The 17,571-nt window shown below is 34.8% G+C and overlaps 3 protein-coding genes across 3 annotated transcripts; 2 read left to right on the plus strand and 1 right to left on the minus strand.

Annotated features, from left to right (window-relative positions):
- Positions 1-4,490: 4,490 nt before the first annotated feature.
- LOC122590715 (probable serine/threonine-protein kinase SIS8) lies at positions 4,491-10,770 on the plus strand. The gene is made up of 19 exons (XM_043762895.1): positions 4,491-4,672; positions 4,782-4,832; positions 5,349-5,728; positions 5,815-6,018; positions 6,113-6,301; positions 6,396-6,652; positions 6,769-6,855; positions 6,946-7,041; positions 7,139-7,228; positions 7,310-7,403; positions 7,499-7,757; positions 8,100-8,223; positions 8,633-8,652; positions 8,831-8,987; positions 9,071-9,359; positions 9,741-9,813; positions 10,026-10,114; positions 10,265-10,369; positions 10,502-10,770. The coding sequence occupies exons 3-17, from the start codon at positions 5,489-5,491 to the stop codon at positions 10,103-10,105; spliced, it is 2,259 nt and encodes a 752-aa protein (XP_043618830.1). The 5' UTR covers positions 4,491-4,672; positions 4,782-4,832; positions 5,349-5,488; the 3' UTR covers positions 10,106-10,114; positions 10,265-10,369; positions 10,502-10,770.
- A 328-nt stretch (positions 10,771-11,098) lies between these two features.
- On the plus strand, positions 11,099-12,319 carry LOC122590717 (peroxisome biogenesis protein 7). Its single transcript, XM_043762897.1, has one exon. It carries the CDS (start codon positions 11,184-11,186, stop codon positions 12,132-12,134), a length of 951 nt encoding a protein of 316 aa, XP_043618832.1. The 5' UTR covers positions 11,099-11,183; the 3' UTR covers positions 12,135-12,319.
- A 790-nt stretch (positions 12,320-13,109) lies between these two features.
- LOC122592232 (senescence-specific cysteine protease SAG39-like) lies at positions 13,110-15,564 on the minus strand. The gene is made up of 3 exons (XM_043764425.1): positions 15,313-15,564; positions 13,811-14,267; positions 13,110-13,702 (listed from the first exon to the last, which is right to left on the minus strand). Exons 1-3 carry the CDS (start codon positions 15,562-15,564, stop codon positions 13,110-13,112), a joined length of 1,302 nt encoding a protein of 433 aa, XP_043620360.1.
- Between the last annotated feature and the right edge of the window lie 2,007 nt (positions 15,565-17,571).

A 17,571-nucleotide genomic window follows, 5' to 3' on the forward strand; every position in this document is an offset into this window, starting at 1 on the left:
ATAAAAAATACGAGAACTATTTGTAAAATTATGTTATAACTTTTTAATTTATTTGCAATTATAAATACCCAATCAGAGACGGAGCTAGAAATTTTTTTACGAGGAGGCAATTTTAAAAGTGGTTTATTGAGTCGTATCCGATAATGTAAAAAAAAATGGGCCCTTGCTTGAGAATAGAAAATGGACTCTCAAAAGAATATGTTGCCCACAACCGAGTGTAATACTGAAAGGACTAGACTCGATAAACCGAAAACATAATAATTTTTTTTTTATACCCCACTGCGCCGTAGTGGATATCCTCGGCCAAAACTTGAACAAGCCCCACTGCGCCGCAGTGGGTACAAAACATCTCCCACTGCGCCGCAGTGGGCAAAGTCACCCCCACTGCGCCGCAGTGGACCACCTGACAACAACCCTAAGACTCATTTCAACCATGAACGAATCGTAACCATCAAATTTCGAACCAACAGCTGAAAGACGCTTTTTAGGGATTTATAACGACTTCATCGACACATTTCAAACACAATTACAACATAGTTTATTTCATAAATCCAAGGTCAACCCTAACGGGTCATTTACCCGTTTTGGCACCATTATCATCCAAATACGACATTTCCAACTTCCAAAACTTTACAACTTGAGCATTTACAGAAATTTTACAGTAACATGACTCCAAAACAAAATATACCATGAGCCAAAGGAGAGGGACAACTAGGTATCTACACCAAAAGATTTTCATCCATCCAAGGATGACCTAAATACCTTCAAGAACTTCCAAAGATTACTTCAAGCTCTAAATCAATTTTCTTCAATCAACAACACTAGTTCCTTCTTCCGGAACTACCTATAAGAGTGTAAACAACTAAAATATAAGCAAAGGCTTAGTGAATATACTTGCATACAATTACGATTACAAAGGAGGACAAAGTACAAGGACTATCACAAGTAATCTATATCATCATCATGTTATATTTACTTGCTCACCTTGCACCCTAACACATATAGTTTCACAACTTCAACATGGTGGTCTTTCCACACATGGACAATAACTTCAACATGGTGGTCTTTCCACACATGGACCATCAACTTCAACATGGTGGTCTTTCCACACATGGACAACAACTTCAACATGGTGGTCTTTCCACACATGGACAACAACTTCAACATGGTGGTCTTTCCACACATGGACAACAACATAAACATAAAAGTATGCAAATATACTCACCTCCTCCGCACTCGCACAATAACTCAAATAAACGACAAAGCACAAGCAACTTCAACCTATGATCAACATACAAAGTATAAGCTTATATTCACACTTGGCTAGCTCAACCTAGTCATTCTTAATCACTAGCCTTCTTACACCCCAAAACCCAACCCATTTGTCATTGAGTCCCTTTTTCTTTAACAATAACACTAAGTGGTTCAACCTACCACTTTCATCAACAATTCTATATCTAGTCAAAACTCATCTTTTCTCAAGAACTAAAATTATCACATGAATTTATCATTTTCATAGTCAAAGTTAACACATAACTCAATGACAAACTAGGTTATCTAAGGAATTGGGGAGAAATCACCATGATAAAATTTTCTATCAAAAATCCCCAAATTGGTTCACTCTATGAACCCTAATTCCAAAAAGAATTATAAAAGTTAGGTTAGGGGAAATCAATACCTCACAACAAAAGCAAATTCAAGACTTAATTGGAAAATTCTTCCTCTTCCCCTTTTTCCTCTTGAAATTCGGTCACCACACACACACCTCTCAAACCCTAACTTTCAAATCTTGAATAAAGACTACTTGATGGTGATGATTATTATTGTGGATGATTTCCCTTTTTGAATTAGAGAGAATTAGACTCTGATTTTGTAATGGAATTGAGAAGATTGCATGAAGAAAATGATGGAGGAAGAAAAGAGTAATAGTGGATTATGACTCAATTCAAAGAGAGTTGGCTGGCACCTTCCTGGCTTGCCACGACCCATCTCTTAATTTGTGGGTATTTTACCCGCTATCCATTAAAGTTCCAACTAAATTAACCCCACGTTCAAAAATGAAATACTAGGAAATTAATTTAATGTCAAAACTATAAAAAGGGGTTAATTTCTTTTACCTTAAAATTCTTGGGGTGTTACAAATACATATATTTAAAAATATCACTTTTTTTTAATAAATAAATACCACACGTGTCAGACAAGGTCTTATACATTAAATGAAAACGTATCTAGTCATAATGCAAGAAACCCAAAATTTATACGAGTACTTTTTAGGAAATAATTATAAGTTTGTATATACTCCGTATATATGTTCTACATAACTATTATGATTATTATAAGTTATTAGTATCCTGAAATATAACAAACTTTGGATGAATGTCTATAGTGAGAAATAATTAAAGTTGTGTGTATTGTATGTAAACAACTTGAAATTATGTTTATTGTATGTAAGAAAACATACGTGGCAACCATATATATAGCTGCCACTTGTTAGTTTTTTATTGGTCGGATACATTTTCTTACATACAATAAACATAATTTCGAGTTACTTACATATAATACACACGACTTTAGTTATTTCCCACTATAGACATTCGTCCGTTTGTTACATTCCATAATACTTATCCCTTATTATAATTAGTTGTTTGTGATAAATATATGTAAAAATTTGAAAGAAAATATTTTTTTCACAAACATCTACACTATTAATGTATTACACATATGCATACCCAAACAGATAAAGCTTTTTTTAAACCTTTCTTCATTTTTTTTTATTAAAAATCAAAACAAGTAAAGTTTTTATTTTCCCAATGAAGATATTTATCTCAAAATTAATGCTTTGATAACCAATGACAACGAAGGTAACATTTGTATTTATTTTCTACTTATTGTTTCTTACGTTTTAAAAAAATTACAAACATACTATTTAAATTTTGAAAAATTACATTGTACTAAAATTAAAGTGGGGGCGGCTGACCTCGCTGCCCCCATCCTACCTCCGTCCATGCACCCAACAATGGTGTTAACTATGATGTTGACGGCGGCGATGGGTGGTGGTAGACTGGTAGCAATGACGGTTCGGTGAGTAATGTGGGTTATTAATATAGAACAAGGTAATGTTGTTATTTTAAAAGTTTAAGAATAGATGTTGTAACTTAATTTTATTAAAGATATTTGTGTTGTTGTTTTGGATTATATCCAATGAAAATCGAATATTTTATAAATTATTAACATAACTTACACTAGACCATAAGAAGACGATGTAGGGTGTTTGGTTTAGCTTATTTGTATTTGACATATCTTTGATAAAACCAACTTTGGATTAAAAGCATAAGAATTGAAAATATCAATGAAAATTATAATTAATGGTCAACAATAAGGATGAAAATTATAAGCAACTAAAAAATATACTTTTAGGACTCAATAATTACAAAATAAGTTTATAAGTTTGAAAACAAAATACAAAAAAGGATACTCATTATCTTATCTAACACCATATTAAAAAGTCAGGAAAAAAAAATGTAAAATGACAATTTTACTCTTAGTTAACTAAGTTATACTATCAGTTCCTTATATTTACTTCTTTATTACTTGATAAAAATTTCTCTGAATCTCCATTTTATAAATAATACTTAGAAAAAATTTAGTTTGGAAACCAATTGCCCTAATGAAACCTTTTTTTGGATTGAGTTATAAAATAACTTAATTTGTTCTTAATAAACTAATTTACATTAATAACATATGTCTTACTAATTTACATCATAACCCTTAAATTTTAAAATATCTCCACTATTACCTTTGCATCAACATACACCACTCGACATCGCCAACACAATCAATAATTGCCATCATCACCACCAGTCACTGTCACTACTAAACCGCAGTTGTCATCATCGTCACCACATTGCGTGGATACCGTCTTAGTCTTAAAAAATATTTTCACTACTCGCTTTACATCAATTACCACTATCACTCGACGCTGTTATTCCCTCCGGTCATCGCCACCAACATACAGTCACCGTTGTCACCGTATTATGCGGATATCCTTCTCGTGTAAGTAGGAGCGCTGCCATGAGATTGGTTATCCATTTTCAGAAAACTGTTTCACAATTTTTACATCCCTTTCAGCTTTGTTTGATTCGGATTTCTAAACCAAAGTATATGATTCGCCTCCCAATTGTATGCAATATGCATGAATCATGATGCAAGTAATGCAACTAGTACCATGCCTATATTATGTCTAGGAGTAAAACAACATTATATTATCAAACTTTGAAAGGTCTATCTCAATTATTCACATTAAATACAAAAAAATTATAGTCCAATCTAATAATAATCCATTATTAGAGATATTATCTAACGTCAAACAAAGAGTATAATATCTCTTGTTTGGGCTGCTATCATCACTTTATATATTCTTGTTATTGTTATTTTATTTATAGGTTTCACCAATTTGAGAAATTATTATTATTAAACCAATATATTTACAATCACAGTGAGTCACACACCTTTAATTAGACAGTAGATTATAACCGTTTAATAACAATATATAACTACTACTCTACAACTGACCGGGTCCTTCACCAGTGTGTGTGTGTGTGTGATGTGAGAGTTGATCAGATTTCAAGATTCATATTACACATTGTTTGACGATCCTAGATTTAATCCTCTGGTACATTGATTATATCTTTGTGTTTTTCTTTTATATATACATAGTTACAAAATCATGTGTGTATATTTCCAATGGGTTTCTCCGACATTACTTTTGTTTTGATTTTCAGATTATGATCTTGTGGACGTCGTGCTGGATTGCCCTTTAGATTCATATATGTGTAAGTATATTATGGCTGTGTTTATTAATGGGTGTTTTGTATGGTAATGCATACCAGGTGTTTGTATAATTGCTAACTTACTAGCGGTTATGTCATTTGTTTTAAGGACCATGTTAAAACACATATAGGAAAGTATTATATAAACGGGATAAACAGATGATGACTTTTTTGAATTAGATGTACACGAAACCTTTCCGTAGCTACCCCAAGATGTTATCTAGTAAGGTTCCTCTTGTTAGGACGTCGGTTTGATCTAATGAGCACTAGGCCACCTTGGTTGTGGTTACTTTAAAGTATGCTACCCTTATTTTGTGGGGAGGTTTTTTTTGATGTACAATACTTTATCGGTGTTTGAATGGAGTTCACTTTATCGTGGATACTAAGCCCATAATCATTATAATTTATAAACAACTATAAAAACAAGGATTTAGCTAATAAAATGACGAATGAATGATACTGGTATGTATTTCCTAATCATTTCTATTGACTTCCTTTTTGAATTGTGGATATTCGCAGTTAATATGATCTCTTCATTCAAGAAAGTTTAAGTGTGTGAAGTATTTAATTTTAAAAAAGGAGTTCAAGTTGTGGACTTCATTTAATTTATGGGCTAAGAAGCGGGGCAAGATGATCTTATGTTTTGAAATACCAAGGAGATGGAGGAAACACAAACAGATGTTGCTCAAACCGAATCACCGCCTCCAAATGCTACACGGGATATCACAGGGAAAAATCAAAATGTTTCTTTGGTCTCTCCAGAAGGGTCTTTCAAGTTTAAAAGAATGCATAGTGAACTTCAGCTCGGGGATCCCACAGCACAGAGAGTGGCACAAATTCTTTGGTCTACTGGAAATCTTGATGAGCCTATTCCCAGTGGTTTCTATTCTATTTTACCTGTAAGTCATGCTAACCCTCATTCTAACATCTTTTTAATCTGAAGTGGATGTTTAGTGCTTAAAGTTATGATGCAATTTTATTGTAGGAAAGAAGACTTAAAGAGAAATTTGACTTGATTCCGTCACTTGAAGAGCTCCATGCCTTAGAGTTAGAAGGGTATAAACTTAATGTTATCGTTGTTGACATGCATAAAGATAAGAAGGTATCGATGTTACAGCAACTCGCTTTGACTTTGGCTAAAGGACTGACTTCTAACCCAGCTGCAGTAATTAAAAAGATAGGCGGATTGGTGCGTTATGCTACCTTCTGTTCATTATCCTATTTATCAATTTTTACTATATGGACTGCCATATTGATAAGTTCTTTTAACTGCTTATATCTAGGTTTGTGATTTCTATAAACTTCCAAATGTCGAGTTAAATCATGCAAAAGGAACATGGGAGGAAGTTTACAATGTACATAATCAGGGTGTTCAGATGTTAGGCCAAATAAAGCATGGTTTTTGTCATCCCCGTGCTATTCTTTTCAAAGTTCTAGCAGATACTGTTGGTCTTGACTGTAGGCTTATGGTGGTAGGTTAATACGTTTCCCTTTTCTTAACTCTTCATTATTAAGTCTATTTATATGCTTATCTCTTCATATTCACCATGTTTTTCTTGTCTTCAGGGACTACCAAAAGAAGGAGAACTGGAGCGAACTGATTCGCATAGACATGTGTCTGTTATAGTTGATTTAAATTCTACTGAATTATTGGTTGATATAGTGAGGTATCCTGGACACTTGGTACCCTTTTCAACAAAGGCAGTATACATGTCTCATGTGTATGTTATTGGTCAAGGTGATTCTGGAGAGAATGATTCATGTGATTCACCAATAGAACCAAACAGCCCTGTGCATGGTCCTGCTGAAAATTCAGATGAATGGTAACAATACAGAAAGTTAATTAAAGAAAAAAATATGTGTATCACTCCTATTTTTGTGATATCTAAATCTATGGGTTCTCTAATCTGCACAGTTATTACTTTACTTTATTGTACAGCTTATTACCTGGTGAACCTAACGCAGCAAATGCTGCATGGGGGCGTAACAAGGCTGCAGTTACGGAAACAAGCACTCCCAGTTCAAGGTTTTGTCTCTCTCCTGCTCTTTTATCTATTTCAAACCAATTTTATATATTTTATTTATGTTTATATCATGTATAATTTTCTGCTTTCAGTCCAGAGCACTATTTATTCCGAGGGCATGGAAGATCCATGCTTGGCGCCCACAGGGATTCTCCCAGAGATTCTGGAAGTGAGATGACAGTATCAAGGTTCTAATACATATTATTGCTAGATATCTTGTTCCAAAATGTCAATATTCATGTTTCTGTTAAAGTTTGTTTATCGGTTTCTGGGGGGTAATTTCAGGTCAGCTGGGGCATCACCTGTAGGAAGTCGTAGAAGAAGACGTCGGAGCAGTGCTACCACGATTCCAGAAATTGGTGATGACATTGTAAGGTATATTAGACTAGTTAAAGTATGTTTTTTCTAAAAAATGAATAAAATATGCAGTTTCAAAACAGAGGTAATTAATTGTAGAGTCGTGCGAGCAATGAATGACACTTTGAAGAGAAATCATCCTCCAAGGGAACTGGTTGATGAACATGGCACTAGTCCAGATCATCAGGATAATGTATATATCTTTTCTACATTTCCGCTCCTCACATTGATGCATTAATGTCTACATATTTCATCTTTCTGATGGTTTGTGGTATAAATTGATTACAGTCACCTGGTTCGCATTTCCATAGGAGGCAAGCGAGTTGTCCAAAGGCCATCTCCCTACCTTCATCTCCTCATAAATATAGTACTCATATTCATGGTTCTGAGACAAATGAAACAGAAAATTTAGAAGGAAATTTTGATGTGATCACAACATGGAATAAGTGGCTTGAATCGTCCTCCTTTGGGAATGAACCTTGGTTCCCCTACCATGAATGGAATATTGATTTTTCTGAACTAACCGTTGGATCACGAGTCGGCATTGGTATACATCTCTATATCTCATTGTCATCATCACCACCATTTACCTTTTACTACCACTTTTGATATATATACATATATATATATATATATATAGAGAGAGAGAGAGAGAGATACTATGTTTACAAACAATTTACCAACACAATTTACTAACTGACATGGCATATGAAAGATACCGATCATATTAAAATTTGTTTTCTCTTTTTCTTTCGTTCTCTGTTTTCCATTGGTAGACCATGAGTTTGTAAGAGTTTGTTTGTATATTGTTTGTCACTCTAACATCTCTCTCATATATATTATATATATATATATATATTCCTTTCTAAATTGGTGAAATATCTTGCAGGCTTTTTTGGGGAAGTTTTCCGAGGCACTTGGAACGGAATAGAGGTTGCAATCAAAGTCTTACTTGAACAAGAAGTATCTGCTGAAAATATTGAAGATTTTTGTAACGAGATATCCATCCTAAGGTAACTTCTCACTGTGTATTACTTAGACAGGTACCAACTATGATCCAATCTCTATTTCAAGTTACCATCTTTTACTTTCCTGTAAATAAACTTTTAATAAAAATATCAGACAGCGTTCTTATCAGGTAAGCAATGATAATGTGGCAGCTGACATGTGGGTATCTTTGATTATGTTAAGTTTTCCTTTCATGTCTGCTGAGAAACTGGTTAACCTAAATCAGAATTTTTGAAGTTTGTGGCTTAATTTATTATTGATAGCCGGAAGGGCTGTCACTAACTAAGTATCAAAACCCTTCTTTTTGTGGGGCAAAGAAAATTTGGTTTCTTGAAAAACTTGTGGTTGAAAGTTTGTCTTTGTTCTCTTGCTGATTATCTTTTTTTTCTTTTTTCTTTTTCCTTCTTTCTGCAGTCGTCTTCGCCACCCAAATGGTATTACACTTCCTCAATTTAGATATTATCTTGTTTCAGCATATTACATTTAATATAATAGTTGAATTTGACCCAAAAACTCTTCTGCAAAAACTTTTGAGGAATTTGACGCCCATGTTTGTGCTTTCTCAAATTAATGACCACTATTCTGTCTAAACTCTTCTGCCTTCTTATGCAGTTATATTATTTCTTGGTGCTTGCACAACGCCTCCTCATTTTTCGTTAATAACTGAATTCATGGACATGGGTTCAATGTATTATCTGGTTCATGTTAGTGGGCTTAAAAAAAGAATCAGCTGGCGAAGGAGACTAAAGATGCTCTGTGATATATGCAGGTATGATTAAATACTTCCATTATAGTTGACACTAGGAAACTATATTAGTATATTACCCAATAACGTTTTTTGCTTGCATATAGGGGTCTTATGTGTATGCATCGAATGAAAATAGTGCATCGTGATTTGAAAAGTGCTAATTGTTTAGTAAATAAGCATTGGATAGTGAAGATCTGTGATTTTGGGCTGTCAAGAGTACTAACTACCGAGAACATGAGAGATTGTTCGTCTGCAGGGACTCCAGAGTGGATGGCACCTGAACTCATTCGCAATGAACCCTTTACAGAGAAATGTGATATTTTCAGCCTAGGTGTCATAATTTGGGAACTATGCACTCTTCATAGGCCATGGGAAGGCATCCCATCAGCGCAAGTAAGCGTATCTATTTAACTTTGATTCAATAAATTAGAGTCTGCAATTTTGATTCTTGATGCATTGACCTGCAAATAACTCTATTTGGGTCATGTCCTTATCTCCAACGGTTCAACCATTCTTGAAAGTTATCGGAAGTTTCTTTAATTGAATAAACCTCTTATAACTACTTCAGCTAAAATTTATAGAAGATTATTGTTTTGATATAATATCTTTCATCATGTTTAACACATTAATTATTTATAAAATCATAAACTGGATTAAAAAAAGTCTTTACAGGTTGGTGCAACCCGATTTGTCAAAAAGCTACATGCTGGTCCACGAGAGAATAAAATGAGTGTTATCTTTGACATTGATGCTTATTATGTGAATTTATTACAGGTGGTTCGTGCAGTGGGTCATGATAATACCCGACTTGAAATTCCTGAAGGTCCCTTGGGAAATCTAATTGCAGGTATTCACTACATATAAAGATACAAAAAGTTTTTAATAAATGTTTTCCGTGACTCGGAGACATATTCCAAATCATCGAATAATCAAAACCAGTTGAATGTAGATCAGTTTGTTGAATTTTTTAAAAATCGGAGAAAAGTGTTTACCGGTAACTTGTGATCTTGAACGTGTTTACCACAGGATTTGTATTTAATCTCATTTGTTTTATTTCAGATTGTTGGGCTGAACCAGATCAACGACCAAACTGTCAAGAAATCCTGTCACGCTTAATGAGCTGCGAGATGCTGATATAGAATTTTCAGGTAAGTGAAAAGACCTGGCAAGTCTTTATGAAAAGATTACAATTTCTATGTTATACATCAAGCTTTTCATGATCATTCATATAAGGGCGGTTTTTCTTTATTTTGGTTGTAAGGGTTGTATTGAGATTTAACCTGTCATATACTGTGCAGGTTTGGGATTAACATCTGACTTAGTTCAAGACTATGTAGAACACATATAGATACCCTTTTGTTGGCAGCAATTATAGATACCCTTTTTGTTGGCAGCAATTATAGGTACTTATGTCTTAAACATTGAAGAACCAATAAATTTTAATCATAATGTGGGCTTTCCATCAATTTGTGCATGGAAACTCCTAATTTGTTAGAATTTGATTGTTTGATCCATTTCACATTGCTCTCCTTCAGGTGGCTTTTGGACATGAACAAAATGACTGAGGAAAGATTCTCAAGTGAAACACGGAGAACTTTGATCAGTCAGAATTCAATACTTCTTCCATAAAGATCATTTGAACTACTTTATTACCTAAAGAAAGATGACATCCAAATGAATAAATGTAAACATGAAGGACCTTCAATTATCCATTCAGATAGAAACTTTCTGTAAATAGAAACATCATAGTTACAGATGACTTGAGCTTCTTTTCTCCATTTTCATGTTTTTCTTTGATCTACTAGTTCTATTTGAAAGTATATACCAATTATCGACTATAAATGCTAAATCATCTATCGATAACTTTATGCCATTTACGCGAGAGCAAATAGAGTTGGTGGGAAAAACCTTCTAGGGATGACAATGAATTCTACATCAACATTTTCAGCTGTTCTAATTCACCCAATATCGACATTCGATGGTCTTGGCTAGCTTGGAAATCCCAACAATTTAGTAAAATACTAGTACAACTTTAGGTACTAAAGCACATACACATCTAAGTGTAGGTACTAAAAATATAAAAACAATTTAGTAAGTAATAAAAAAATTCCATTTTGGTCTTATTAGTCCATGTACATGTATATACCAGATAAACAAAGTAGCACAAATCCCAACAAAAACAAACCACTGACCGCCGGAACCCCACACTGAATAACCATGCCGGTGTTCAAAACCCCATTTAACGGCTACTCCGTCAAGTTCAGCCCTTTTTACGAACAACGTCTCGCCGTCGCAACTTCCCAAAACTTCGGGATCCTCGGCAACGGTCGTCTCCACGTCATTGACCTTTCCCCGGCCGGACCCATCACCGAAGTCGCCGCCTTCGACACCGCCGACGGCGTCTACGATGTTTCTTGGTCGGAATCTCACGATTCTCTCTTAATCGCCGCCGTCGCTGACGGGTCAGTCAAACTTTACGATCTTTCCTTACCACCCACTTCAAACCCGGTCCGGTCACTTTCCGAACACACCCGTGAAACCCACTCTGTGGATTATAACGCTGTTCGGCGTGATTCTTTTATTTCGTCTTCATGGGATGATACTATTAAGCTTTGGACTATTGACAGACCGACTTCCGTCCGTACTTTTAAAGAACATGCGTATTGTGTTTATTCCGCGGCGTGGAATCCCCGTCACGCGGATGTTTTTGCATCCGCGTCTGGGGATTGTACAGCGCGGATATGGGATGTTCGTGAGCCGGGGTCTACTATGATTCTCCCGGCTCATGAATTCGAGATATTGTCTTGTGATTGGAATAAATATGATGATGCTATTATTGCTACTTCTTCTGTTGATAAGTCTATTAAGGTTTGGGATGTTAGGAATTATCGGGTCCCTGTCGCGGTTTTAAATGGACATGGTTATGCTGTTAGGAAAGTTAAGTTTTCTCCCCATAGGGGAAGTGTGCTTGTGTCGTGTTCGTACGATATGACTGTTTGTTTGTGGGATTATATGGTTGAGGATTCATTGATTGGGAGGTATGATCATCATACTGAGTTTGCGGTTGGTGTTGATATGAGTGTACTTGTTGAAGGGTTGTTGGCGAGTACTGGTTGGGATGAGCTTGTTTATGTTTGGCAACATGGAACTGATCCGAAAGCGCCTTGAAATTTGAAGGGGTGATTCGTTGATCTCTTACTGTTTTTTTCGTTTTGGTTACACTGTGATTTATGTTAGAATTCAAGATTTCTTGATAATGAGCTAAATTCTATACTTGTTTGTGGAGTAACTTTATGTGTTTGTTTGTTGTTAAGTGATCAATGATATGTTTAGATGTTCAAAAGGTTTGATTATGTTTATCGTTTAGAAATATTGGAAATCATTTGAGTTTAATCTATATACATCTCTCACCTTTATGGAAAGTTAAGAGTATTTTGGACGTGCGTCATCTAAGTGACTTTTGCAAATTGAAGAATCAGAATTCATTTAGCAAAAATGTCTTGCTTAAAGCTAAGTATGCCTTGGTAAGTTTTCTTTTATCTCTATAATTAGTTTCCTTGCTTTTAATCTTAGTTTGTCAATCATGATGTGATTATTTTGACTCTAAATAATTGGATGATTATTCACATAAATGGTTTCTGAATAGACTGCCTAATGTAGATTCTATGCTGTAGTTTACTTGTATTGTGAATCCTTCAGCTTATGACTTTTGATTACTTTTGGTTTTAGATGTAGCTTTGTCAAACCTCTTTGTCTTTAGATGGTATGGGAACTTAACATACATTCTAGGGTATTGCTCCATAGTGAACTGAGACGGTGTTTGGAACTATAGAAAGTGGATCTTGATATAGCTGATGGTTTATGCTGTCAAGTTGAAAACTTGAAATACAGGTGCCATTTAAGATTTTACATAAAAAACTTGCAATTAAAAATATATTACGGATCGCCATTTTCTTTCTTTAGTATAGGTCTTGGCCCTTCATTAATATACAACTGGCTCAATTTTTTTATATATACAAATATACTGAATTTTCATGATATAAAAGAAGAAATATCCACAATGCCCAGGCGAACTTGATATTACATATATAGATTAAGCATCATAAGCCTTCCTGCCTGCCTCGAGCATATTTCAACTATCCATTAAGCAGTTGGATAAGAAGCCATCATAGCAATGCCACATAGCCCTTCCTTAGCTTCCACATCTCTCTGCATCCTGATGTATCCCTCTTCGCCCCAACTGGTGCCCCAAGAGTTCTTCACGAGCCAGTACTTGATCCCATCATCACTTGTTCCATATCCAACCGCTGTAACCCCGTGGTCTAATTCAGTACCGCAGGTTCCATTAAATACACCACTGGAATAAAACTGGAAGTCAGACTCTCCAGCGTCGATGGCAACAGAAACAGGCTGCATAGCAACAGCCTTCAACAAAGCTGACTCGCTGTTAACAGGTACGTCCTCATGTCCCGTGATCTTGGCTGCATATACGTCTTCCTCTTTTGTGTTGCAAGTTGCATCTGCTGCCTTGTAAGGGTACGCAGCCTCTGTGTTGATGCCTTTGTTTTTGACAATAAATGTGAATCCACCGTCCATGTACCCACCTTCACACCCTTGGTCTTCTCCACTCCTGTCACAATCTACCAGCTCTTGTTCCGATAGTGAAATCAGTTTCCCAGTGGTGAGTTGAGTAATTCCTTCAGTAGCAGCTATCGTCGAAAAAGCCCAGCAGCTCCCTATTGATTATTGTAACATGCAGCAAGTAATTAAAAGGAATTAATTACTGGAACAAAGAGAATATATCTGTGGTGTTTGATTTTGTAGTTTAATTAAGATGGGCTTACCACATTGACCTTGATCCTTAATTGGGGTAACGGCTCCTTTCTTCCTCCAGTCCATGCTAGATGGGACCGCCGTCACATCCCCATGTCTGAATGCTGTGGTTCGAGCGGATCTCAGCTTGGATGGAAACTTGAATCCGTTACGAGAGGCTTTAAACTCCTCGTTTGATTGGTCTGCAAACGCGTTGACACTCAGTTTGTAGCCACGATTCCCAGCGTTGTTGAACGCTTCTATGTAGGCTACATTGTCCTTGAATATCTTAAAGCGCAATTCTTTCTCCTCATTATCTCTATACACACGGCCATAACGGGCCATCCATTGTTCATGCTTTTGTAACATGATGTCTTCATTTAGTGTTCGAGATGTAACATTGCATGCCCACATCCCAATCACTAGCAGTGCTACAAAGGTTAGTGAGCTGTTGAGTGACATCCTTATAACTAAAGATTTGGCTTGCTGCTGTGTGTGAACTTTGATTTTCAAGTAACTGAATTTAGATCTGTGCTCTCAAGTCTATGAGGGAGTGGGTTTATATATAGAAGATCGAAGAATTATTATGCTCAGACAGATAGACCAAAAAAATTCTTAATAACGTGCTTGGCATGGCAGGGCAATATCTAATGACAACTAAACTATGTTTAAGGTTAAAATTGTTGGTTTGCTTTGCCACAGACGTTGTCTTGTTAAAGTTCTGTTTGTTTCTGAAAATTATTCAGCATTCTCCAAATCTGTCGCGTCATGTGTTTCAGTGACACCAAAACTGTCTTGGTCAAGCCAGATTAAGGATTGTATTACGTCTTTGTCTGATTTGAGGCCAAAATAAATTTGAGTAAATAAATAATGTCTGCTTGTTGGCTTATTGTACCGCTTAAACCATTCTTGTTAAGGTAGCAGTCGATACAACAGGAATGGACCGAAACTTTATCCACCAGTCTAATTGTCAGGTGGGGAAAATTATGATAACCAAAACAAGCTTCTGCTTCTCTCACACTTGTACAGAAGAGTTTGCACCAATTACTCTTTTTATTAACACATTACAATAGTCATATCATTAGGTCCGCGTTTTGAGTATTTTGGTTCTATGTTTTGAGTTAAACGTCACTTGTGGTCAACTCAATACCACTCATCAGCAAAAAATTTTTTTTTTGAACATTATTGATCAGCAACTAATTGTACACATAGAATGAAGTTGCAATGATAAATAAACACATCTTGGATTATTTAAAGGTTTATAAGTATATACAAAGAAATACATTAATCAACCATATATCAAAAAAATGGCTTCAATTTACTCATTCATATTAGATATTTGAGTGCTTAAAGGAGGTAAAGAATATGCAGTGTTTATACAATTATACATTACATGTAGCCTCAAAAATGGTCTTCAAGCAAGGTTTCCACGGCGCAAGATGGCCCTTCTTCCACGCCTATTTGTCAAAGAAGTTTAAGTGGATGAAGATTTAGGACAACCCTTTTTATGGATCGGAGTTGAGGAGGCGGGCACAAGGAAACGTTGAAGTTCAACTTCAGGTGAAAGGATTATGATCTTTGGCGGGCATACAACTACACTTTCGTCGGTGTAAGATGGGGATGCGGGTCTTTTTAACACATGCCTTGGGTTAGCATTCATGATCTCAGAGGCAAGAATGGTGGCACTGATTTCTTCAATATAGCCATTAGAATGGACGACCCAGATTACATCGAGTGGTCCACAGGGAAGAACGCAAGAGAGGCAACATCTTATGGTGTTCATCATGTCGAACTGTATACAAAGGCAAATCTAGGATCGCACACCAGATAGGTTCTTAACTTAGGTAAAGGGAACAAATGAAAGGTTGGATTGGGCGGGTCGGGTCGGTTACCGTTTGAATTGAGATGAAAAAGAGAGAAATTGGGAAGTCGAAGAAGTAATGAATGCTATTTAGTTGGGGGGGTGGGGGGAATTGAAAGGGCACGCAAATGAACCTTCAACATTTTTATTGATTCATTTCCTTGAAATTTGAACGCTAAGAGCGTGTTTGATTCACAGAATAATTTTGTAAGAACTGAAATCTGTGAGGAACTAGATTCTGAAAGAATGGAATTTGATAAAAAGATTTTTGTTTTCTTAAAATTCTAAGAGAATGAAAGAATGAAATTTCATCCAATAATCTCAAGAAATGGAGATTCTATTAAATAATGAAATGTTTACATTCCAATGAAATGAAATTACATAATCTTTTGACAACCAAATGTACTACGGAATTTCAATTCCATCAAATTATATCAAAATCTGTGAACCAAACGCGCAAGATTCGTTGCATATGTTATGACAAGCCAATGATAAAATAAAATAAAAAGTTATAGATAAGATAAATAAAAGTCATAATATTTCATATCTCATAAAGATTACAATTTAAGTCGTTGCATATATGCACATTGTTCAAGAGTGTCCGATTTATCAATGCCTTTGGTGTTTTATATATATCATGTTATATGAGAACCTATAAAAACATTGTTTTATTTGATACAATAGAAATATCTCTATACCGGTGCAATGTTACATACATATTAATCAACATTAAATAAATTTCAATTGTCCATTATCAATGCATGAAATTAGATTATTAATTACCCATAATAAATTTGGTATTAAGAATCTTAATATGTGTTTACCAATCTATCTTAAAAGCGTTTAAGTGGCACAAGACTCCCACCAAGTGTGAATGTGTGGGTAAAAGTATGACCACCCACCACATCGGGTTTAGAGTAGATGTCATTTTGGTCTCGGTGCGGTGACTATTATCACGTTAGACTATCTCCATTTACAACCCAACCCTATCATACAATTCATATAAAAATTAATTCCCTCTCTTTAATCTATCCAACCCAACTAAACCTATTTTTTACATTTTCATTAACAACCCAACCAAATTATTATTTTAATAAATAATAAATATCTTTTATTTAATTTCACATTAGTCAAAACTACTTAAAGAAATTAAAACTTCTTTATTTTATAAATTAAGTTATTAATCATTATAAATGAAAATAAATTAATTAAAGTAAAAATATTTCATATTCATCAAACATGTCTAACAAAATAAATAATTTATTTTACATTATATATAAACTAATATATAAAAGTTAAAAAGTAAATAAAATTTTGGGAGGAAAAATATTACTGTATTTTATAATAAACCAAACAACTTTTTTTTTTTCCATTGTGGTTACATTAAGGAATTAAAATTGAATTACTAACTTTTATGCCTAAATAAATTATATACTATTGGCCAACTAATGTTTGTGTGAACGAACCAGTGGGTGACATATTAGATGGGTCATATCAAAAGATTTTGATTTTGGCCGACCGACTGGACTTAATTTCCATCAATGGGGATAGTCTTAGTGTTAATTTGCATAATTTTAACTTTGAAAATAAATACAAAAATAAGTAACAATTGATGTCATCTTTTATAAATTTTGGGTTCCAATGCTATCTTTGATGGTATATATGGGTTTTTAAAGACTACGTTAGCTTTTTCACTCTTTTTTGAAACGGATAATATGGTGTATTGTGACCCAAAAGGATTTTAAAAGGAATGAAAAACCCACATAGCTTTATTATTATTCCTGAAAAAACTCACATAGTCTTATATCTATACTATATTATAAAGCAAATTTTCCATGTTTAAATTTTAAGTTTCAACATTTACTTTCTCAAAATGTCCATATTTCAATTCTATATTTACCTAACATCCTTTCTCTCTCCTCAAATCTCAAC

This window comes from Erigeron canadensis, chromosome 3 (genome assembly GCF_010389155.1).
Source record: "Erigeron canadensis isolate Cc75 chromosome 3, C_canadensis_v1, whole genome shotgun sequence".
Classification (NCBI taxonomy): domain Eukaryota; kingdom Viridiplantae; phylum Streptophyta; class Magnoliopsida; order Asterales; family Asteraceae; genus Erigeron; species Erigeron canadensis.